Source organism: Pyxicephalus adspersus, chromosome 2 (assembly GCF_032062135.1).
Source record: "Pyxicephalus adspersus chromosome 2, UCB_Pads_2.0, whole genome shotgun sequence".
NCBI classification, from domain to species: Eukaryota; Metazoa; Chordata; class Amphibia; order Anura; family Pyxicephalidae; genus Pyxicephalus; species Pyxicephalus adspersus.
The window spans coordinates 12,188,447-12,212,360 of NC_092859.1; the positions used below are offsets into that span (position 1 = coordinate 12,188,447).

At 41.0% G+C, this 23,914-nt stretch overlaps 2 protein-coding genes across 2 annotated transcripts; one reads left to right on the plus strand and one right to left on the minus strand.

Moving 5' to 3' along the window:
* Window positions 1-10,593: 10,593 nt before the first annotated feature.
* LOC140322902 (DAN domain family member 5-like) lies at window positions 10,594-16,545 on the minus strand. The gene is made up of 2 exons (XM_072399549.1): window positions 14,667-16,545; window positions 10,594-13,059 (listed from the first exon to the last, which is right to left on the minus strand). The coding sequence occupies exons 1-2, from the start codon at window positions 15,057-15,059 to the stop codon at window positions 12,778-12,780; spliced, it is 675 nt and encodes a 224-aa protein (XP_072255650.1). The 5' UTR covers window positions 15,060-16,545; the 3' UTR covers window positions 10,594-12,777.
* A 3,236-nt stretch (window positions 16,546-19,781) lies between these two features.
* Window positions 19,782-22,257, plus strand: GADD45GIP1 (GADD45G interacting protein 1). Its single transcript, XM_072399550.1, has 2 exons — window positions 19,782-20,166; window positions 21,675-22,257. The coding sequence occupies exons 1-2, from the start codon at window positions 19,820-19,822 to the stop codon at window positions 22,009-22,011; spliced, it is 684 nt and encodes a 227-aa protein (XP_072255651.1). The 5' UTR covers window positions 19,782-19,819; the 3' UTR covers window positions 22,012-22,257.
* Window positions 22,258-23,914: the final 1,657 nt, after the last annotated feature.

The following is a 23,914-nucleotide window of genomic DNA, read 5'->3' on the forward strand; positions in this document are numbered from 1 at the left end:
CATCATATTACAGTCACCCAGCTCCTGAGTGTCTTATTACCCCTGTAACATCATATTACAGTCACCCAGCACCCTGACATACCTTTTTTTTTTATTAAAAATGACTGAAATCTGTACACACTGTACAAAGTTTCGTGTATAAAAATTTAAACTATATGTATATCAATATAATCTATACTAGTGTTTCCTAACCAGAGTGCTTCCAGAGGTTGCTGGGGGTTCCTTGAACAATGAGCTATTTACCACTGGCAACAATAATCCTTTTGGCTATCTATAAGGCAATGTAATAGGGATTCTTCCTACTGACCACCATGCTATTATTCTGAGCTGTGAATATAGTAATTATTGAGGGGTTCCCTGATGACTTGACTTTGTTCAAGAGTTCCCTAATGTTAAAAAGGTTGAGAAACACTGACCTATACAGGCATAGCTGTGTACACCTATATATTTGTAACTAATGTAATTTGATATAATGTAAATTATCTGTGAATTTATCTGACGAAAAGGAAAAACAGAACGGGACTTTTAAGGCGTAACATTTCCATACAACAGTTTAAGATAAAGAATAATTTTATTATACGAAACAATTACTTACATATAGTTAATACAATAAAACCATGACAAGTATTCCCATGAAAATGTCTCAATTATTGTTCGACGCGTTTCATAGACAAAGTCTACTTCATCAGGAACTTAATTGAGATCTATACATTGCATATAATACACATATATTTTAAGATCTCAGTTAAGGTCCTGATGAAGTCGACTTTGTCTATGAAACGTGTTGAACAATAATTGAGACTTTTTCATTATTTTAACTTTATCTAAATTATTGTTTTGTATATTAAAATTTTGGTTTTATCCTAAACTGTTTAAAGGAAATATTATGCCTTAAAAGTCCCTTTCTGTTTTTCCTTTTTGTCAGATATTTGTTACCTGGGATGTGGCATTAATGATATATTCTCTTATCCTTACTTAAATTTATAATTTTATATATATATATATATATATATATCCTGCATTGTATAGTATATTGTATAATACATTGCATAAAGACTTTGCTACCCCATCTGTACCAACTATTTGAGATGTTAAGTTGCTTAGAAACCTCTATATGACAACAAAAAGATGTTGATTGCCAATAAATTTTAGACAAAAGTAGAGAAAACAAGGCAGATATATAAATATCTAAATAAAATCTTCATAACATATAAATTTGGGTGATGAAGGGTAGAGACATGAATAGTAAGGAAACAGGAAATAGAGGGTCTCTCTTACCAGGAGATCGAGAAGGAAAGTTCCCCACCCGCCCTCCCAATAGGTGGTAGAAGAATAGGGGTGGTGGTTTGGTTTTAGGGGTTGGCAGTGTTTTTGAACCCATCTATGGTATGGGAGCCCTATAAGTGTTTATGTTGGGAGGGGCTGCCGAAATTGATATTTAATCCCGAGGTGGTGTAGGGCAGCTGGGAGTAACAATATCGTTGGAGTGACAGATCCTTTAGGGGGAAGACTCGGGGTTAGGGCCTTCGAGGACCTGCAACCTGATGTTGCAGTGTTAGGGCATTGATATATTGTTATCTTGTTATAATGGTATATGGTTATATATATATATATATTTCATTACTTAAGATGGTTTATTTTGGTTATTGAAATGTGCTAGATAATAAACGGCTGCAAAACCATTTTACCCCAAACTGGTGCGTTGTCTGTATTTGGGAAAAAGGTGGGGGGAAATAGTAGTCAGTCAGAGTAGTCAGAGTAGGCAGCCATCCTGGTAGAAGCAGGGCTTTGCTTCCTTATGTCAGAACTTTCCCACTGGTGGGGTAATTAGTGATCAGGGGACAACAGAAAACATGGAGGAATTACAAATCCAAAAAATGAACGAAACAGGGAGATCCTTGCATTGCAGGTTTTCAAGTACATCTTTCTGTTGAGCAGGGAGAACAATGCACAGCACAGTAAAGCTACGTACACACTTCCAATTATTATCGTTGGAAAACGAACGACGAACGATCCTGCACGATATATACGAACGATCGTATAGCACCGATCCTGCACATAGAGTTAACGACACGATCGTTCGTAGATATTGTACACACAATAGATACGATCGTTTAAGCGATAGAGGAACTATGTGCACGACAGGAAAGTGAACGGACGTTCGTTCATCACGCATGTTCTGAACATGGACGATCAACGAAAGACCGTACACACGAACGATGTTCAACGATCGTCGTCCAATCCGATCCGTCGGTCCGGTCGTTCGTTTCCAGCGACTTTCCTCGTTCGTCGGCGTCGTTGGTTACTTTTTTACGAACGATTTTTTGCCCAAACGATCGTTCGTCGTTCGATTGGAACGATAAAAATTGGAAGTGTGTACGCACCTTAATGGCCTCACCAGGTCCACTGAAAAAAAGTTTATTATACACAGAGCTTTAGCAAACAAAATGTCATTTAGTTAGTTGGAATTAACATGCATTGCACTGAAAATGAATGGTTGGCCAATGCCAAAAAAAGCACATGACCCTTTTTAATGTAACTGCCATGCATTGCCATGTGTTGATGGAATGCTATAAGGCAGGTGCATTGGCTCAGAGCGTTGGGAAGGGGGGCAAGTGTGCAAAATGATTGACACTGCAAAGCATGTTATAGGCATTACCCATTTGTAAGTTTATATTGGACATCAGGTGTTGCCTTTTCTCTTTGCAGTTTGTGATTTTTTTATGTGCCATGTTTGCCTATCATATATTTAGGCTGTATTTTCTGTTTAGTGGCTGTACTTTACAGTTACTTCTGTAACTGATTGAAAACAATGCTCTTTCCCTGGGCGCTCATATTTTATATCAGCGGGGGTACATTGGTGAGGGAAATACAGTCAATAGAGGGAGAATCTTCATGTAACTCAACCGTAGAAATATGGTACTGTAAGTATGTACAAAAACAAAAGCTACTGCTATGTGGTGAGCATTTCCGGAAGAACTAAATATAAGCATCCATCGAAAGGACGTTCCCTTTAATAGGCCTGTTTAGGCTTTCAAAGCGTAAGCCGGTGCGGCTACCAACTGTGCCATGGTGACACGCAGTGGATGAAGCCAGGAACTGCAGTCTCGATTCAGCAGTCCATTCATTGTTCACCCAAGACTCCAGTACAAGGCTGGCATACTTTGCACAAAGCTGGCACACTGTGGGCACACAAGGTCCCGCATAAGGTAATATGATTTGCAAATGATGTGACTACATGAGTGTGCTAGCAGTATCTCCTTGGGCGGTGTGCTGGGCACGGCTCACCAATCTCATTAAACGTACACAAAGCGCGTTCGCTCAGCTGTCGGCTTCAGGTAAAGGTGGCACACCAGCCCATTTATAACCGGTTAGGCGAAGAGTGCCGGCATGGCTAACACGATGTTTGCCCGCAGATCCACACACCACAAAACTGGCACCGTGTGTGCCCTGTGCTCTGCACAAGATAGGAAAGGCTGGCAGGCGCAGCGCCCAGCAGTCCACACAAAGTAATAACATTAGTAGGCAGCGCGGCTTGCTCTGCACAAGGTAATAAGTTTGGCACAGGACTCAGGAGGCTCTGCACTAGGTAATAAGGTTGGCACATGCTCTGTGCCTTGCTCCTCGGAGTCTGCGCCAGTGTCTGCGTCAGGGTCCCCCACTTGCCTCCCTAATAGAGATGCCAGGATCCTAATTGTAAAGCAGGGTGACGGGGGCACTGTGAGACCCAGATGCGCTTCTTCTAACAGATGGTGCTGGCATTCCCCATCCACTGCCTTCATGCCAGCCTCCATGCCACCTGCACCCACCCTCCCTCCCCCCTTTCTCTCTCTCCCTCTCTCCTTTTTTCCTTTCCTATTTCCACAAAGTGGTTATTACTGAGCCAGCACTTAACCCTCTCTCCCCCAAAAAGACCTGGCACCTGGGTGGCACCAGCTGGAAATGTCATGCCACCAGCCAGCCCCTTGGGAGAGCATTCAGAGGGAGGCAGGTGGCATGTTGTAGATTACTTCTCACAGGCAGGACAACACAAATTTCTTTCCATCACCACAATCAAAATGTTTATGCCTAATTATATTTTTGTCCTTTTTAAAAAACAGAAATCTTTTTCAGCTCTATTTTTTTTTTCACTTCATAACCTCCTGGCAACATGTCTCAGTTTCTCTCCTAAATACCCCTCAATGCCCTTACTAGCTATGAACATCTCCCTGCTTGGCTCCATTATTCTTCTCCATACACACAAAACAATCGACATCTGGGATCATCTGTGACACACGGGACAATTATGGAGAAATACAGAGAGAAACGAGAGGCAAGGAATCGACATAGATTCCGCCATGGGAACCACCATAATGCCCTGTCCCACATCTATCTATCTATCTATCTATCTATCTATCTATCTATCTATCTATCATCTTGTCCTAAATCTTTATTATATTTCCTACAGCACCATGGGAGATAATGGCACTTTTCCTATATTATAATAATATTACAAAAGATAGCTAAATTGACAGAATCATTTACATTTACAGAAGAACTGGCTGTATATTTGGAGAAAAAGTCAAAAAAGGGATGAACTGAAAAAGAGAAAATTGTCCTATGTTATATCTTCTTCATTGTACAGCCCCATACAAACTGAAGACAATTTACACATATAGAGCATTTATAAAACTGTGACTGTATTCTATCTATCTATCTATCTATCCATCCATCCATTCATCCATCTATCCATTAATTCTTATCTCTCACTACCTTTTAGTATATCCATCAATCTTTCTACCTATCTAGTTATATATAGATCCCCTGATCTATATTACTCATTCTTTCTTTGTCAGTTGCTTTATCTATCTATCTATCTATCTACTCATTTCTGCTTCTGTTTTATCTACATTATATTTTTTAATATGTCTGTCTGTCTGTCATAAAGGTAAATTTAAGACTGACGGGTAAAATAAACACATCAGACTCATCAATTTACAAATAATATATAGATAGAACAACTCACAGATAGAGAGAGACAAGAATCAATGGATTGAATGGGATAGAGAGAGCAACTGATAGATACATGGAAAGAGGGATATAGAATGGGGAATAGATAGATAGATAGATAGATAGATAGATAGATAGATAGATAGATTGATTTTATGTCTTGCTGTCTCTCTTTTTTAAATGTTCTATGTGTAAATTATCTTTATCCTGTATGGAACTGTACAATGTAATAGATGTAACAAACATAGTACAATTCTCTCTTTTTCTGTTTATCCATTTTTCTCTAAATATACAGACAGTTCTTCTGTAAAGGTAAATTATTCTGTCAATTGATCGATAGATAGATAGATAGATAGATAGATAGATAGATAGATAGATAGATAGATAGATAGATAGATAGAATGGTGATAACACTAGATATATAGGTATATACAAGGACAGACAGAGAGATATAGTAATAACAGAAAAAGAAAGATAAAAATCAATAGACAGTGCAACTGACAAAGAAAGAGAGAGATATTGGTGAATAGATAGAACACTACTTAAGGTGCGTACACACTTCCAATTTTTATCGTTCAAAACGAACGACGAACGATCGATTGGGCAAAAATCGTTCGTAAAAAAAGTAACCAACGACGCCGACGAACGAGGAAAGTCGTTGGAAACGAACGACCGGACCGGCGGATCGGATTGGACGACGATCGTTGAACATCGTTCGTGTGTACGATCGTTCGTTGATCGTCCATGGTCTGAGCATGCGTAATGAACGAACGTTCGTTCACTTTCCTGTCGTGCACATAGTTCCTCTATTGCTCAAACGATCGTATCTATTGTGTGTACAATATCTACGAACGATCGTGTCGTTATCTCTATGTTCTGGATCGGTGCTATACGATCGTTCGCAGATATCGTGCAGGATCGTTCGTCGTTCGTTTTCCAACGATAATAATTGGAAGTGTGTACGTAGCTTTAGGTAGAAAGAAGGATAAACAGACAGATATACTAACAGAGAAAGAAAGAGAGATAAGAATCAATGAATGTTTATGTGGCTGCCTTATATCTGTCTCAGAATATATGTCATAAATAAAGATGGTTATACAGATGCAAAAATAATTTAAAAAAAATATGTATAGAATACTATTATTATTAGTTTAAATAAACAGGATTTATATAGCACCAACATATTACACAGCACTGTACATTAAATAGGGGTTAAAAATGACAGACAAATACAGACAGTGACACAGGAGGAGGAGAGGACCCTGCCCTGAAGAGCTTACAATCTAGGAGGAGGGGGAAGTAAGACACAATAGGAGAGATACATACGAAAACCAATAGTAAAAGAGAGCGATAAATTGATCGATAAAATGTTATTTCTTAAAACCCTAAAAAGAACCTATTTTTGAAACCAGACATTCTGATTTTTCCTTGGAATATACAGAGAGATTGATGGCAGGCAGAAGGCATTTTGGTCCATTGCCGTTTGGAAGGGGTTAAGTTTCTCTGGCTCACTAAGTCCCTGCTTAGCGGCGCTCTGTGGGCGCTCCGCCTCGATGGAGTTAGAGGGGAGAGTGCTCTCTGCGCTCTTGCCAAAACTTCCATTTGGTTCGGTAAATATTTAATGGCTGTCAGGACTCCCCGAAGCATCTTCAGAAATGAAGCCGGGGAGCTTGGCACTGGCACTGCCCACGGTGTACCTGTGCCACATGTTTAGGTCAGGGCATAGTAGTGAGGCTTACAAGGTATTTCAGTGTATGTATGGCTGACCCTGCTTCACATATGTTACACATTTCACTGCTTCTTGTAATATGTATTCACAGTGCCGATACATGCTGATATTTCACTATATGTACCATATGTAGCTGTATGTATTCATATGGCACACTATGGAGGCCTACATTGTTCTGTCTGCTGCAGCAGGTACACGGCTGGAACTGTTTTACTCAGCCATTGAATATTGTATAGCAGGCTGTACGTCATTGGAACAGGAAGAATACACCATTTTGCACTGGCTTGAATTCACACGATATATTGCATTCTGAAAAAGAGATTCATTTAGAATGAACAGACAGTCTATATTCTGGTCTTAGAGTCGCTCATTGCTCCCCTCTGTGCAACTCACATCAATGTTCTCCTCCTCTTCGTCTAGCTTTCCCAATTTTGGGCCTAATTTTTTTTTAAAGCTCTCCAAGGCTAGTGACGATACACTTTCATAAGTGAAGCTGGGTGATCCAGCAAACCTGTAAAAGATCTGGTTCAGGATTCAAAACATTTGCTAGCAAATAGCTTTGAAGAAATCCATTCCAGGTTTGCTGGAACACACAGCTTCACTTATGAAAGTGTATCTTCTCTTTTCTTGGAGAGCAATAATAAATCAGACCCACTATGTTAGGGTCCTAACAAGTTTATAAGAGAACCAATACATGCTCTCGCTGGAGGAACACCATTGAATCTCATTTGAAAGTGAGGGAGGAACACATACATTTATTCTTCTAGCAATCCTGGCATTGTCAAGTTGCCACTCAGGATTGTATGTGTGGAATGAGTTTTATATTGTAATATTGCCTATGGCACAAAATACCAAGACAAGAATCACCTACAGATGCCAAGAGAATAAAAACTGGAACTTCTTCATTCCACAAATGTTATCCTCCAGCATTGTTCTGAAAGACCATTCATATACAATACATCACCATTATAGAGAGCATTGTTCAACAAGCTAATGCTTGACAACAGCCAGCACCATACACAGCTTGGACAAGTGTGTCCCCGACCTCGTCTCAAATTCTCGGCAATGGCAGTGTGATTGATGTAATTGAAGGACTGACTGTGTACAGGTGAACATAGACATAGCTAAGTGTGATTGATCTGGGTTTGAGAAGGTGCAAACAAGCAATTAGATTCACAGATGCACAATACTGCACACTCATAGCATGGTGCCATTGTTTACAGGAAACTGCATGGAGATTCAGAGTGGTGACTGGTTCTCTTTAACACTAAATAATCTTGATGTTAATGTTTAAAATACAAAAAAATAAAATAGATTATTTATAAGTTTCGGGACATTTGTGTAGGGAAGCCAGAAGCTACAAAAATTGATCCATATACACATAGGGCCCAATTTAACAGAGCTCTACAAGACTGGATTAGAAAGACTATCATGGGAGAACCTGGGTGACCCAGCAACCTGGAATGGATTTTATCAACATAATTTGCTATTAGATGGCCAGTGTTTTCCATCCTGGATCAACCTGGTTCTCTCTTGATAGTCTTTCATCCCTATTTTTAGGGAGCTTTAATACCCTGGTATAGAGGCAGAAACAGTGGGGTAGGAATAGGGGTTGTATAGGTATTGATCAAGACCAGGTCCCTTATACCACTGGGCCCATAGGGGCTCTTCTTGGTACTACTGTCTGGTTGCTCATTGTCATACACGGAGCTATAATACATCTTCTGCCATTGGCTTTGTCATACCATGAAGAGTGGTAGACATGGACAACCCCCAGGCTTGGGGTCCAAGAGCCACACAGCCTACATTTTTGTTCATTTGATGAAATTTGACAAGGAAATCAGTAACAGGAATTGGCCCACACCAGGTGCACCCGGTAAAAGAGGTCAGCTGCAAAGGTCAACAAGTGAACCAAACCCACCAACAAGCCAAAGCAATACCATACCAAGCCATATTTAACCAAGGTCAGCACAGAAGCTCAGGACATATGTCAGACCAGACAAGACCACCCAACATATGAATTTAGGCTCCCAACAGAGGGTGCACCAGTATAGGTGGAAATAAATGGGCATTCACAAATATTGAACACGCACAGCCTGGAGACACCAGCCACTGGGCCTGTATATGGAATTCTTGGAAAGGCAGAAGAAAGGGGAAATGTTAGGAGAGATACTTTGGCTCTGTTTATAATTCATAAGGATCTGCTGGCTGGATATTAGTGGCCAATCATGAACTAATAAAGGGGCCTAATGATTCTTTCAGAGGATTATTTCAGAATCGGTCACTCCAGTAAGATAACTCGCTGATTATCCAAGATCCATAGGCAGCGTCAACTCAAGTAGACCCCGATTGGAATCCAGTGTGATTTATTCCAGGCTTGGTACATTGCAGAGGATGTTTCTGGGTTAAAATGCAGTTTGGCCTTTCTAATCTATGAAGCGACTTTCTACCACAGCAGGGGTAAAAGTAAAACTAACTCGGGAGAAGATGGCACAGTCTTTGCTCAGGCATCCTCCAGGGTCACTATTTACTTTCTGATCCCGGGTTAGAGATAAAGTTCCTGGCTTTGTTCATAAACCGGGGTAGCTTGCTAACTTCCTTCTCAAAATTGCTATGTGTCTGGCTGTTATACTGATCCTCAGGCTTTAGGAAGTCCAAGTAACTCAGCTTAAGAGGTCAACCTGAAGTCCTGATCTTTGTCCTGAATTTGGGTCAGTGACTTAAAGTATTGAAGTAAGTCAACTTGACAGCCAGGTGAATATTATTATCACAAAAAGATATTGCAGAGTTTACAAAGTATATTTAATGTATTTTGATACACAAAACTCATATTTCAGAGTTATAATCCATCCACAGATACAGTTTAAATTTAAAATGTGTAAATATGTGTACCAACACACATGGGACACCTTCCCTAACCCGCATGCACAACACACAGAGCAGTACAAGAGTTTTAGTCAGCCTGCAGGAAAGAACAGAGCTGGGAGGTCAGGCAAGAGTTTGATGGTGTCCTGGCGCCGCCGTGTGGTAAATGCAGGGAAGATCTTTTTATATGGACAAAAAAACTACATGAACAATGCTGCCATAAAAAAAGCAAAATAAGGATATGTATACAATGCCAAACATGCAAAGTAAGAAGGAATAATAACAGTAGGAATATATATATCATGGAATTTTGTTGTTATTATCAATAAGAATAATCAGTATTTATATGGTGTCAACATATTCTACAGCTCTGTACATTACACAGGGTTTGCAAATGACAGTCAGTTATATTTTACTGATTGCTAGTTTATCAGTTGTGTCTTATTATGGCGGTTTGGACCTCTTTCTAGTTCAGGGAACCTGCTCACCGCCCGATATGTACAGTGACGGCTGTTACAATGCATTGACCCCTAGGTCACCCTCTCCATTTACCTTGGCCTATCTTTTTTCACCTGAAAAATTTTAAGGTTGTTAAATCAAGAAATACATGAAACATGGAGATACAAAGACATCTTTTACAGAAATACCAGTTCTAGTGATAACTGTTCAAAGAACAAATCCCCCACCCCCTTCATTTCATACCTCTTCCTTTTGTGTCTTTACAATATCCCCAGTCGGACACAAAATATTGGTATTGTTCTTTTGATACCCTAATATAACCAAAGTCCTATTGTGTGCTACTTCCCTACCTCTTAGATTGTAAGCTCTTCTGGCCAGGGTCCTCTCCACCTCCTCTGTCATTGTTTGTACCCGTGTGTCATTTGCAATCCTTAATGTACAGCTTTGCCTAATATGTTTTACAGCACTTTATATATACAGTTTAAAAGTAACAAAGTACCATGTGGATGTGCAGTGGGGTATGAAAACAACACAAAGCAAGTCCTCAATGCGAAAAAAAATCCATTTATTAAAAACTTTCAGATGAAATCAGATATTTTTGGTCATTAGGTTGCCTATTGTCTTAAAGCTGGGTAATGGGAGTGACAACCACCCTCCTCCCCAGGTACCTTTATAATTATGTACCTAATATGACAACATTACCATGAAAGCAATAACCACAACCACATAGGACAATCATAAGACTTTTCTTATTCATACAGCATTTTTGTATATAGAGTGGTGAGGTGTTGGAATCGCTGATCGGTTTGCACTGCTGTCTGTGTCCTAGTATGGGAGATTCCCACTCACTTCCAATCCTGGTCACCATTGTCAATAAAAAGCTAGGGGAAACTACAGTAGATTCAGGTCACTAGAAAAGAAAGCAAGGGGAAATCTCCCCAGACAGGACAAAGGCAGCAATAAAAACCCAACAGATGGCCCAAACTTTAACCTTCCCAAAAAGATTTATCCAATCATATTAGGCTTCAGGTATAGGAGAAAAAAGAAAAAAAAAATGTGATTTTAGGTAACTTTTTAGGTTAAAGATTGAAAGGAATATTCTGATTGGTTACAATAGACAATATCATTGATATACTCAATCCCTATGTGACATACGGGAAGGTACACAGGCCCTTTCCCTTATGCTGCTCATATTCTCAGCAGCCATCTAAATATTAGTTGGGAAAATTTGAAACTTCAGCCACTTTGTATAGAGCAGCTGTACTCCAATAAAGTTGTAATAAAGTGTTTATTATCACTCATGATGAACTTATTGTAAAAAAAAAATTTAAAATAGACACATGGGATATTCTAGAGATATCAGCATTGACAAAACTTTTCAGACAGACATTGGGGTTTGTATCAGAGCCATCACAAAGTCACTTCTGGGATCATTTAGAACTTGACAGGTGCGCCTCCTTCTAAACTTTGGGTTTTGCATTTACATAGACTTGTATGGGATTGCTTAATGTGATCAGCAGCTCATAGACACAGGCAATTAGTTATAAGTAGGCCATGCCCTGTGTACACAGGAGTTTACCTGTGTTTGGTGGCTACCACAGGGTCTAGAGGAAAATCTGCTCAGAGGATACAAAGTGACACCTGCTTTTACGGAGTAAAGTTGGTTTGGTAAGGTTTTTACATGATCATTGCGGAACTGAAGCTACACTCATCATGAGTAGCATTATCTGATATTCCTACTCTAGAAATGGAAAACAGGTCCTTGCTCAATGGAAGGACCGAATTTAGTAATACATTTTACAAAATGATGGTCATTACAAGAGCCCTTTGAAGTTGCAGAAACTTTTGACCAATGCTTAATGGTTTCCAATAACCTGCAGATCATAAAAAGAGACAATTACTGGGCGAGTCAACTGAACGCCTGACAAGGGGAGACATGGGAGGTTGTGTAGTGATTTCCAAGGTATATACTCGATCTCCCATCTTGCTGATGTAAAGGTCCCAACTAGAGAAATGCATGCAGCAAGGTTCATCATGGAAAATATGCTGCAGCACAGAACAGAGTGATAACTACAAAAAATTTAAAATTAAAGCCAATTAGCAGACTCATACTTTAAAAGATTTAGAACAATTTAGAATATGTTCTTCCTCCATATCCAGAAGTACTGGGTATGTTTCCATCACTTCAGGCGCCTCCGTATAGCAAAACAGGGGGGTACCTGTGCCTACACTTTGGAACCAGGCCTGATACAAATTCTAAAGCAGTTTTGCCACTCTGGTTTAAAACATAAAATCCAACCATGAGATCATTTTGTCTGCAAAGTATGGTAGAAAATAAAAAAATATTATAAAAAAATTAGGAAAAAAAAAATCAAATTTTTAGATTTCTCAACAAAAACAGAGCCAACCTCTAAAAGTGCAATACCCATTTATGGCACAAAAGGGTGCAGTCTCAGTTCTGAGAAATCTGGTTGCAGGAATGTGCAAAACGGTAATCGCAAAGTAACAGCGAAATGCTGAATGTCGTTAGTTTCAGAGTTTACACTGTTTTGGCCTCCTTTCCAACAAGGGGACTTCGTCAAAACTAATATACAAAATTACATTAAAAAAATTCTGTGTCCAGCACATTAGAGAAGGGTCACCATTTCTTAGGGTCGTTAAAAGGATTCTGTTCAATCAGGGGCCATCACATAGGCCCGGTGTCAGATAGTTTATCAGTCTACAAGTTCCCCATGTTAGGATACAGACAGGAAGCCTCCACCACTGCCTTCTTTCTTAGTATCCTCATTGGAGCGGCCCCCACAGCCGCATTCTACCACCAGGTCCACTTTCTCCAAGACAAGTCTGCCTCCATGGCAAAGCAGGGGAACCACGATGGGTCTGGTCCGCACGGGGGAGCAGGAAGTACACGGCTGTGAAAATCCACCTGGTAAGCCAGGGACATAGAACGAGTTGCATTGTCCAAAGCAGAATTTGTTGGTGATCTGCACTGGGGAGCAGTTTTCCTTAAATATGTTCTAAAACGAAAAATAAGAAAGTCATTAGAATACAAGAGCTCCATCCCCGCTCCCGAAGGGCCAGTACATAAAAAGGTGCAAAATGTACAGAAAGAGGCAAGACTGAAGCCAGATCAGCAAGAAAAAACATAATCCTATGTCATTGTCTGTATCTGTCGGTCATTTGCAACCCTTATGTTATGTACAGCGCCGTGTAATATGTTGGTGCCATTTAAATCCTGTTTAATAATAATAAAATCCCAGAATCTCCAAAAGCTCTGAGACTACTCCTGGGTGCCGCCATCTCTGTTGTATTGTCAGCAGCCCCAGTAGACAATTTTGTCAGTTGTCAATCAAATAACACTCTATAGTATTCCACTACACTTCTCCCTAAAGGTTATGTAGGGAAATAAAGGGAAAAATAGAGGAGCTGGGCCAGCGCAGACAGTAATTAGACACTTAGAGATAAGGAGAAGGCTATGACATGTGGTGATGATAGGAACTGACTAATCCTGGAGCGGTCATTAAAAGGTAAAAAATAAAAATATGATATGGAAAGAAAATAAAAGACTGTTCCCACTATGGATGTGTGCTGCTTCTTTCCATGTGTTGTGTATGGCGACCCATTGATACCACACTGGTAAGACGTAAGTCTTGTGATACCCTTCTGGGTGTTAACAGAACACACTAGTGGTAACGAACCCTGAGTATTTAAAATGAGATTTTCCAGTGCCTTTCCCTTCATTTTATTTTTAAGTTGGTGACAGGAACTCTTTAAACTCACCATATGTGTCTGAAATTGGCTTTACTTTTACGATGGCTATGTGCACACGTGCATCGGTTCTCATCCGATAATCGGCTTAGGGCTGATATCGGACAAGAATCTCGTGTGTGTAGAGTGCCCATCGTCCAAACAACCGTCCTGGCGGATCCACAGACGATGGACGACAAACGATCGTAATGGAAGTGAAGGGGGGGAGAGCACAGTGGGGTGGCGCTCCATCATTCTCCCCCTCCCTTCTCCATAGAGCATAACGGCGCTGTATGTACAGAGCTCGTTCATGCATCGTGCAGTCGTTTTTCGTTGAAAAGGATCATGAAAGATCTTTTCCTACAACAAATATTGCACGTGTGTACATAGCCTAAGTGTTCATTTACCCCCTCACCCCCCTAATGGGATTACCAATGCTTGCTGAAACAATGACAGTGCAGCAATCCCTTAAATAATACAACGCATCCCATCACTGGGTTTACTTAGGTTTTTACTGCACCTGGAACAAATAAATACATCAGTAGAGTTACAGTCTGACCATTTTAATTTTTAATTTTAAGTTTCCTTAAAAGAGGTCTGTAGTCAAGTAAGGTAGCACTGACATGCAGGTTTAAAAATTCTGTAAACTTTTCACTAAACCCTGGCCTGCTGGAGAACCAAATTTATTCAGAGTAGACAATTGTTCTACTTCCCCAGAATCGGCATGCAGATGGATTGTTTTTGGAGAAGGCTCTCCCAACAATCAAGACAGAAAAGGAAGTGACCCATCCCTTAAAAAACAATAATGTTTGCATAGAAGACATATTTTGACTTTACAGATGAGATAACCCATGTTATAGCAAGAAAATAATTTTACCTGGATAAAAGGCAAAGCATTACATCTCGACCTCTTCAGTTCATCGTGTCCAATTGGCAGCACCTGGTCTGGATGTGACCTGGTCACCTCTTTAATGATGGCTTTCTGCCACGTCAATTTCCTCTGTAAAGCTCTTTCATCCATACGGTCCTTGGACACCTCACCCAGCATTCTTTGTGGGAAAGTCCTTCTAAAATCCACTTTATCTCTCCTGACATAGGGGGAATTTAGGAAAGCAAGAGGAGAGGCTCCTTTAGACCCAGAAAAGGTACTTGTACGAGTTCTTCCACGTAAAGCGTTCATTGGGATAAATGCTGACCCTTCTTCATCTTCTAACGGAGCTGAAGCCACTAAGGCTGGAAGCAGGAGTATTACAAACTGTGACACGAACATCTTTTTTTGAAGTATGGTTTACAAATATATAATCTGGGGATCAAGCCCCTTTCGTCTCGCTGGGTCAAGGGCCTGAAGTGACCCACAGTCGTAGGTTCAAGTTTCTTCTTCAGACACTGCAGATGCTCTGCTTTATATACCCAGATGGACTAAGGGGAAGAAGAAAAGCAAAACTTGATGTAGAGAGAAATTTGCCACCTTCATCACACCTGTTACATGGAGCAAGAGAAAGGTTTATTTTACAGAGATCTGCTGGATGGTTTCTGACAACAAGACCTGTTTGAGTTTCATGAATGACAGGTGACAGTGTTTGGACATAAACACAGGACCAAAAACTAAACCCAGAGCTGCCAACAGAAACATCATGAGTGGATATTGGCTGGATATAGAGAATACTGTAGATTAAAGTTTCAGCTAGATACCTATGCAACATTTTCAACATTCACAAAATGCTTGGTACAGATAAGCAGTCTTTAACCATCTATAGATACAACACTCATCTAAGTAAGACCAAGCTTGAAGGTACCTCTGTAACCCTAAATGATGCTCCCTCCTGGCCAACCCTGATTACGGAAAATTGGTAGAAAAATGGTAATTCATTGGCTTCCTCAAGACAACCAGTATGGCAGTACCTTTCCCTCCCGCCTTGGCACTGCCACTCTGAATGCACTCTGTGTCCACTAAACTGATCTATTCCAATCCAGGTCATATGCGATACAAGAGGAGACACTGGTGACCTTATTAAAGAGCTCTATCAAAAAGTACAATTACAGTAGGAGGCTTTAAGGAAACACAATTGGTCTGACTTATTAAAGCTCTCCAGGCCTAGAGAAGATAGACTTTTATTGGGGAACCTTGGTGATCCAGCAAACTTTGAATGGATTAGGTTCAGGAATAAAAACCTTTGCCAATTTAAAGCAAATTATTTTTAAGAAACCCATTCCAGGTTTGCTGGATCCACTAAGTTCTCCAATGAAAGTCTATCTTCTCCAGGCCTTTAATAAATCAGGCCCAGTGTGCGATCTTCTCAATTAGGAGGTTGAGGTTTGAACAAGCGCACCTAGGTTCTTCTGGGCTGCTCACGTATGGACCAACCTGGAGCAAATGTTATATGGGATAGATTTTTACCAGACCAAAACAGAAAAAAATAGAGAACTCATTGGAGTATGCAGTGCTGTATTAGATTCCAGTACAAGGGAAGGGGCACACTTTGTGTTTTTTCATCTTGGGTACCTTGAGGACCTTGTTCTAGCCAGGCCTGGTTGTTATACTGACACCCTGACATTATTACTTCAAAAAAAGAATAACAGTGTTAAGGGAGGACTCCCTAATCTGGGTCAGAGGCTTGGAAAGTATTAACGCCAATAGATACGGGTACAGGTAAAGGCAACCAGCTAAAAAAACTGCAGATACCTCTGTTTATCTTCTATGTTTGCCAAGCACCCCTAAAGACAATGGATGTCCTCTCAGAGGTGGGGGCATTTTCCTTTTCCCGAGAAACCAATATACAGAGTATAAAATGCAGACAAAGGCCAATATTTTATATATATATATATATATATTTATTTATTTATTTATATATATTTAGCTTTGGCTGAAGCAGAGAAGGAGTAGACTCTATCGCAAGATCCCACTGGGCAGATTCACTTCTATATTTGCCAAAAAGGCAGAAAGTGAGGGTGCACTATCCAAGCACTAGGTGAGGGAAAATCCTCCAATAGGGACAACTTTCTGAAACAAAACTTTTGGTAAAATTTGGGGAGATATTTTGAATTATTTTGAGTTAATATATAGGAAGCGACATAACTTTAACACTTCCCTGCTCTGTTCAAAGCCAAAGGAAAACATATTTGGCTTTACATGCCCAACTTTTCTAGGACCTTCAACCAATCTGATTAAGGCCCGCAGTGCTTATCCTGGTCCCCTTTGATTAGTCAAATCTGATGGATAAGCCAATGCTACACCCAGGATGGATCTCTAATTCTGCCTCCAGGCCACATTCCTACCATCATGAGGAAAAAGTCCTCCTGTTGGTGAATGCAAGCCCTAGGTGCAGGGGAACACCCTTGCCAGATGCCCCTATTTTTTGCCCAACCATGAGTGCTTCCTAAACACAAGACTGAACGGACAGTTAATCACACACATAGACAAGGAGAAGGCCATGGCTGGCATGGGAGTAGGGGGCCACCTTAGGTGCTTCAGCTGGAGGGGACACAAAAAGAGTAGGACCCAAAACCTCTGTAACTTATGCATGCCTCTAAATGCCTGGGGATATGGAAACTTTTTAATTGAAAGAATGTTTACCCCTGCCATACACCTATTTTGCAAAAATAAATACGCAAAAACTGATTGGTGATGATCAAGATGGCAGCACCATTTTCAGCAAGAGAAAGACAAATAATATGGCAGGGACATGGGGATGGGGGAGTATCATAGATTGAGTTCGGCTTTAGGGCAGAGTTCAGATGAGTCGTATGTGTGCAGTGCAGTTACCACTTCCTCATGTCCACAAACTACACCCATGGTTGAGGTGGTACATGTCACGTCGTACCCACAGCTGCCCGTGGGATATGAATATGGGCAATAGTAACTGGGGGAATTCCCCCCACCCCACTATCAAATAACTGTTGGGGCCAAGCCCCCCAAAAACTTCTGTTCCCACCACCCGCCTGAACTTTCCCGTCTCCTCTCCCTCAGAATCGTAACTTTCTAGTAAGGGACAAGACAAGAGGCTGCAGCTGAATCTGACCCATGTTGCACAATTACAGGTGGACAGTCTCAGGACGTATGTGATCATTTAATCTCTGAGCAAAATTCTTAGTCTAGGAAGATAGTGACCATAAATTATACCTGAACAAAGATGGCTCTGACTTTTAGGAAACAGGCGAGGGGAGGATACTGTGATCTCCTTTCTGTGATATATATGCAGAGGTTTACACATACAGCATAATATAATCAACACGAAACAATACATCTGCTGGTTCCAATATATCTACTGTATTGCTGCCCTATTAAAACCCAACTTTGGGTAAAACCCCTCGGGTTCTTCAGAGGACCAATGGGTTGCCTTAATGCACCAACGGTAAAGCATTGAACCAATCTAAATGTGCTCAGAACATTTATTTTTCCTGAAGTATTTCCATTGAATCTGGCTGTCTGATGTGTGATACAAATTCATTGATAATACTGTGTTCTGGAGAGCTGCTACATTGATCTGATTTCCCTGTACATTATAATTTATAGTGATGATGATCCTAGAAGCTTCCATTCCCCCATGATGATCCCAGCTGCTAGATACTCCATGGAGCTTACAGAGGGGTGAATGCTGTACTATCAGAGGACAATAAACACAAGTGTACGCAGAATTCACACCCCGATCTCTGCCATGTGTACACAAGACACACACACGTAGGTGACAGTTTCATCCGCACAGGGTGGGGGCACAACTGTCAGTCCATGGAAAGAGTCCTGGTCCTCCGGTACAAAACTGTCCATAAATGTACTAATATAATGTGATATATTCTACAACAGTCCTATAATACATTATATTTCACAGCCGTGACCCCCCACCCCAATAATACATTACATTGTACAGCAGTGACCCCCTTCTCCAACAATACATTATATTGTATAGCAGTGACCCCTCCAATATTACAATATATTCGCCGTGACCCCCCCTCCCAATAATACATTATATTGTACAGGAGTGCCCCCCCCCCAATAATAGACTTTATTGCATAGCAGTGACTACATCTCTCTACTATATTACATTATTTTGTACAACAATTACTCCCCCCCCCCCGCCCCAGTAATACATTATATTTTACAGAAGTGACCACTCCCCAATACTTTATATTTTACAGCAGTGACCCCCTTCCTATAATACATTATATTGTACTGATGTGACCTCTCCCTGCCCTGCAATATAGCATTATAATATCCTAGCTCCCACCACTCCAATATTACATTGTATTATATAGCAGTGACCCCCCCCCTACATTGTATTATATAGCAGTGACCCCCCCCCAATAATAAATTATATTGTACAGCAGTATTATATTGTACAGCAGTGAGTGACCTCCCTCTCCAATAATACATTACATTGTACAGCAGTGACCTCCACAATAATACATTATATTGTACAGCAGTGAGTGACCCCCACCCCCAATAATACAATATTTTATACAGCAGTGACCCCCCCCTCCAATAATACATTATATTGTACAGCAGTGACCCCCCCTCTCCAACAATACATTATATTGTACAGCAGTGACCCCCCCCTCCCAATAATACATTATATTGTACAGCAGTGATTTTAAAATAACTCCTTTATAATCATATAATATACAGCAATGATTTATATATACACACATACAGAGTGTTACAATGAATATATATATTTATACACACTTCTATTATGTCCTCTGATCTTCCCATACTGATATTTATTGCTGTAGCCATATGAGCTGCATACAGCTCCATCCTCCAATATACTCACATTGTGACATTTATAAATCTGTACCTTTCATATCAGCCTGTCACACCTGTCTATCCTCACCTGCCCTCCTACCCCCTGTCACTCTAATATAGCTAATTAATAGGCACCAATCAGTGGTGCACAGAACAGGCATCGCTCTAGACAGCCCTTCCTCGCTTCAGTCAGGCACTGCGCAGGTCGTCTTGATTAGGTCCCTCGTAGACCGCGGCGGTGTTTTGACACTTCCGCCCAACTCTGCGATCCTGACAGAGGGGATTCCAAGATGGCGCTGCCCATACAGCGGTGCTGGTTTAGGTTGCGGGCTTTGACCTTACCGGTCCCGGCGGCCGGTTATCACGCCAAGGCGCTCAAAATGAATATGACTGGCGTGTACATTCCGGATCCTCAGGACCCTAAGACGAAGGACTGGCAGAAGGGTCCGGCTTATGAAGCCAAGCTGTATGGCAAGTATGGCAGCCTCTCCAGGGTGAACCCTGCGCAGCTATGGCCGAGCCCTGAGAAGCTGCAGGAGATAGAGGCCGAGGAGAAGGAATGGTACCCCAGCCTGAGGGAGATGCTGGACAAACTGGAGGCCCAGGAGAAGGAACTATTGCAGCAGAAGCTGGAGAGGTCAGTGTTCACAAGGAGATATCAATAAAGTTTTGTTTGAATGTGTGGGGTGACCCCACCAGGGAAATGACCCCTCTGATTGCCCCAGGCACTGACTGCCCTGTGCCTAGGCACCATCACATACCGGGGAACACAGCGACAAAGCGTTACATTTTTTTTGCATAATATAATTCTTAGGCATAACTCACCAAAATATGTCCAAAATTTAATATATTTACCAATAAACTTTAAATAAAATAACACAAAAATCTGTTTTAAAAATGGTGAAACTTGATATAACTGTAGAGTTACCGGTATGCAAAATATAGCATGTATAATATAGTTATAAATATAATATATCAAGATTTATTTGTATTGGACTCAATACAGCTTTTTTGTATTGAATCTAATACAAAATTGTCACCGGGAAACACTGGAGATCGTCTCTGCATTACCCGGCTGAAGAGCGGAGGAAGATGTGTCCCCAGGATCTGCGGGGACCAGCAGGATGCCGGGGGACAACAACGGAACAAGGTAAGTAGTTTTTTTTTTATTTGTTTTTAGCATCCCTGAGTGTGACTCAGGATTACCACTTGGAAGATTACCGTATGGAAGATCCACCCTGAGTCACACTCGGGATTACCGCTGGAGGGTTAATAAATAGGATTTTTATAGCGCCAACATATTACACAGCGCTGTACATTAAACCCCATAAGAGGAGGTCTCAGTAGTCTTCAAATATTTAACACCTACAGGAGTTTCTAAGTTGTTAGAAACAAATGGAAACCCAACTTTAAAATCTCTGTTGTAATCATTGAGGATCTTGGAAATGATTATCTCCATCTATCATATTATTTATATATAAGCTCTGTTCTGGCTTTTTAAGAATATGGAAATTGTTTAATGTTCATGGGGGCAATTTGAAGGGCAACTAAACCCCACTATACTCATCTTTACCCAGTATATCGCAGAGTGCAGCCATCTTTTTCCTTCTCTTGCTAGATACGATCTTTTACCATTTCAATTGGCCAGGTCGGACATAACGTAACTCCTGTGCTGTCATGTATGGGTTCCTTCAGTGCAGCAAGCGCAGAGGAAACTGGAATAGCCTGGCAACATTGATAAACTGAGCATGGGTGATCCAGAAAACCTGGGATCAATTGCCTTAAAAACAATTTGCTAACAGTTTGAAAATGTTTTCAATTCCGGACTAGATCCATTCTAAGTTTGCTGGATCACCCAGCTTCACCCATGATAGTCCAGTGTTCTCCCCAGTGCACCACCCGGCACTTTTCAGAAACCACCTGGCTGTTTTTGGGTGGTTACTAATGAGTTTGGTCACGATACAGGGACCACCAACCGCCTACAGCTTCTTCCCATATTTCTGGGGAAAATACTGTAGTCTATCTTTTTCATTGTTTAAGAGTTTTAATAAATCAGGCCAAACATTTACTATTTCTTCTTACATTGTGTATGTGACTTTGAGAGAGAAATTTAATTATTTTCCAAAAACATTTTACTCTTACCAGGGAACGTGTTATTGCTGCCAACATGGCGAAGATGCCAAAGATGATAGCGGACTGGCGCAGAGATAAGAAAGAGGCAAAAATAAAGGAGCGGGAAGAAAAAGCCAAAAAACAGCGTCTGCTGACACTGGCCCGTGAGAAGTTCGGTGTCAATGTGGATCCTCGCAGTCCAAAGTTCCAGGAAATGGTGAAAGAGATGGAAAAGGAGGAAAGGAGGAAACTAAAGGCTGTAAAGAAGATGCAGCGTGAGGAAGAAAGAGCAGCCATTGCAGCAGCACTGAATGCTGCCGCCGCTGCAAGATCACCAACAACGCCAGACAGCAGCAGCACTCCTGAATAATGCGGGGTTATCAGCACACACTGATAGACTAATATGGAGAAAGAAAGAAGTGTTTGCATTGCAGCTCATCAGCTACTATCCTGCCGTGGAAGAGTAAATCTGCTCAGATGTGGACCCTGCAAGCGACTTAGTTCTAAAGAAGTGGCCATGTTATAGTTTAGTGGAAGATGTATGTTGTCATTTAAAATAATATATATGCAATCATTCATATACAGAATGTTTCTAATAAAATGGTCTTCAGCCGGACATTCCCTTTCTATTGGTAAATTCATGGCGATACTCTTGTTTTGTAGACAATGCATCCCTCCAACTTCTTTGCAGTCCAGTTTGATATTTAACCTGGAGTCTCAGAGATCTGCATTAAGAAAGACAATATGCATATCACACCTTCCTTTGCAGCAGCCAGATCTCGTTCCTCTCTAATTAAACATGAATCCCCACCATGGAGTCATAGCACTGGTTTTAGATCTAATAACCCACCAACAGATTATTTCAGTTGTTGAAATGACAACTGGATTGTTCAAAGTTTCAAGGGCATTGGGATTCCTTTAACCAAGTCTCCTTCACTGACAGTAGGCTCAGGACTTTATTGGGGTAGCATTTGTTGTGAGGTAGGTGCTCATCCAGTAAAAAAAAAAAAAGTTCTTGAGGTCAGAGTTGGGCCCCAAAGCCTCCACGATTGGTCCATTCAGCAACAAGTAGATTTGTCCAATAGAATAGAACGAATCATAAAGTACTATTTTAAAGGGAGGTACCATCAGGCCCAGAACCGTTACGTAGAAGTAGATAGGCATTATGAGATTGCTCGTATCAGGGACTGAAAAGTCTAAATGTCTTCTAATGGGCACAATTCCCACCCAAGCATTGGAGATTCCTTTTTTTTATGCTGTATGCATCACATCCCTATTCTCTATCTTGGCAGGCATGGGTAAACCTCCAAGCTGAGAAGAGTCTCAAAGCAGAGCTCATCTAACAAATATTGAGAGATGCTTTAGGACAGGCATGTCCAAAGTTTGGCTCGGGTACCAATCACGGCCCATGTTCAGATTTCCACAGCAGCCTGTGTCATCACAGGGAATCCCTTACGTCGGGACCCGCACGGACCGCGCCCACTCAGATTCCAAGAATGTGCTCTGCACGGAGCCCGCACTGACACCAGACTCTGTGCACAGGGAATCCCTCACGTCAGCGTGTGGACCCATGCAGACCTCACCCACCTAAGCCTGTTTAGTGGTCGGCCCCCTCACATTTTCACCTCACCAAATCTGGCCCTCTTTGCAAAACGTTTGGACACCCCTGCTTTAAGATAACACTCTGTACTTTTACAGATCTATATAATTGATGATAACCAATTAGACAAAGGCAAAATAGGGCCCAAGGAGAAGAAAGCAGCTTTGCACCCCCCTTTCTTTTTTGATTGACATCAAAGATAGCCATGTCAGTACAATTGGGGTGGCTATTCTGTGCCCACTGCTAAAGATAGCAGTGGGCACAGAATAGCTACCCCAATTGTACTGACATGGCTGACTCAGTAGCCTAACGACAAAGTCAATTCTTCCTTATATACTGCCAGGCAGGAGCACAGCTTTAACAAACTGCATTGTCCTCCTGGTTTAATACAGGAAAATGAAGGAAATAGCTGGGGTTCCTAAACTTCTGCTGGGTCCTAGGTCTCTAAATACTGCAAGCAACATATACCGTGTTTCCCCGAAAATAAGACACTGTCTTATATTTTTTTGGGCTTCCAAAAACACACTAGGTCTTATAGGGGTAGGGTAGGTCTTATATACTTTTTTTTTAATGAAAAAAAACACTTACCATATTCATGTAGAACAATGTACATTTGAGAGTTTTATATGGTGACCTAATTGTAAATTAAACTCTTCATTGATTCATTGCTACC

Bases quoted from the DNA above. Each gene is read 5' to 3' on its own strand.
- GADD45GIP1 (XM_072399550.1), top strand. From the start codon at position 19,820: ATGGCGCTGCCCATACAGCGGTGCTGGTTTAGGTTGCGGGCTTTGACC. The intron at 20,167-21,674 runs GTCAGTGTTCAC...TACTCTTACCAG, and splicing joins TTGCAGCAGAAGCTGGAGAG to GGAACGTGTTATTGCTGCCA.
- LOC140322902 (XM_072399549.1), bottom strand. From the start codon at position 15,059: ATGTTCGTGTCACAGTTTGTAATACTCCTGCTTCCAGCCTTAGTGGCT. The intron at 13,060-14,666 runs GTAAAATTATTT...TTTTCGTTTTAG, and splicing joins ATGCTTTGCCTTTTATCCAG to AACATATTTAAGGAAAACTG.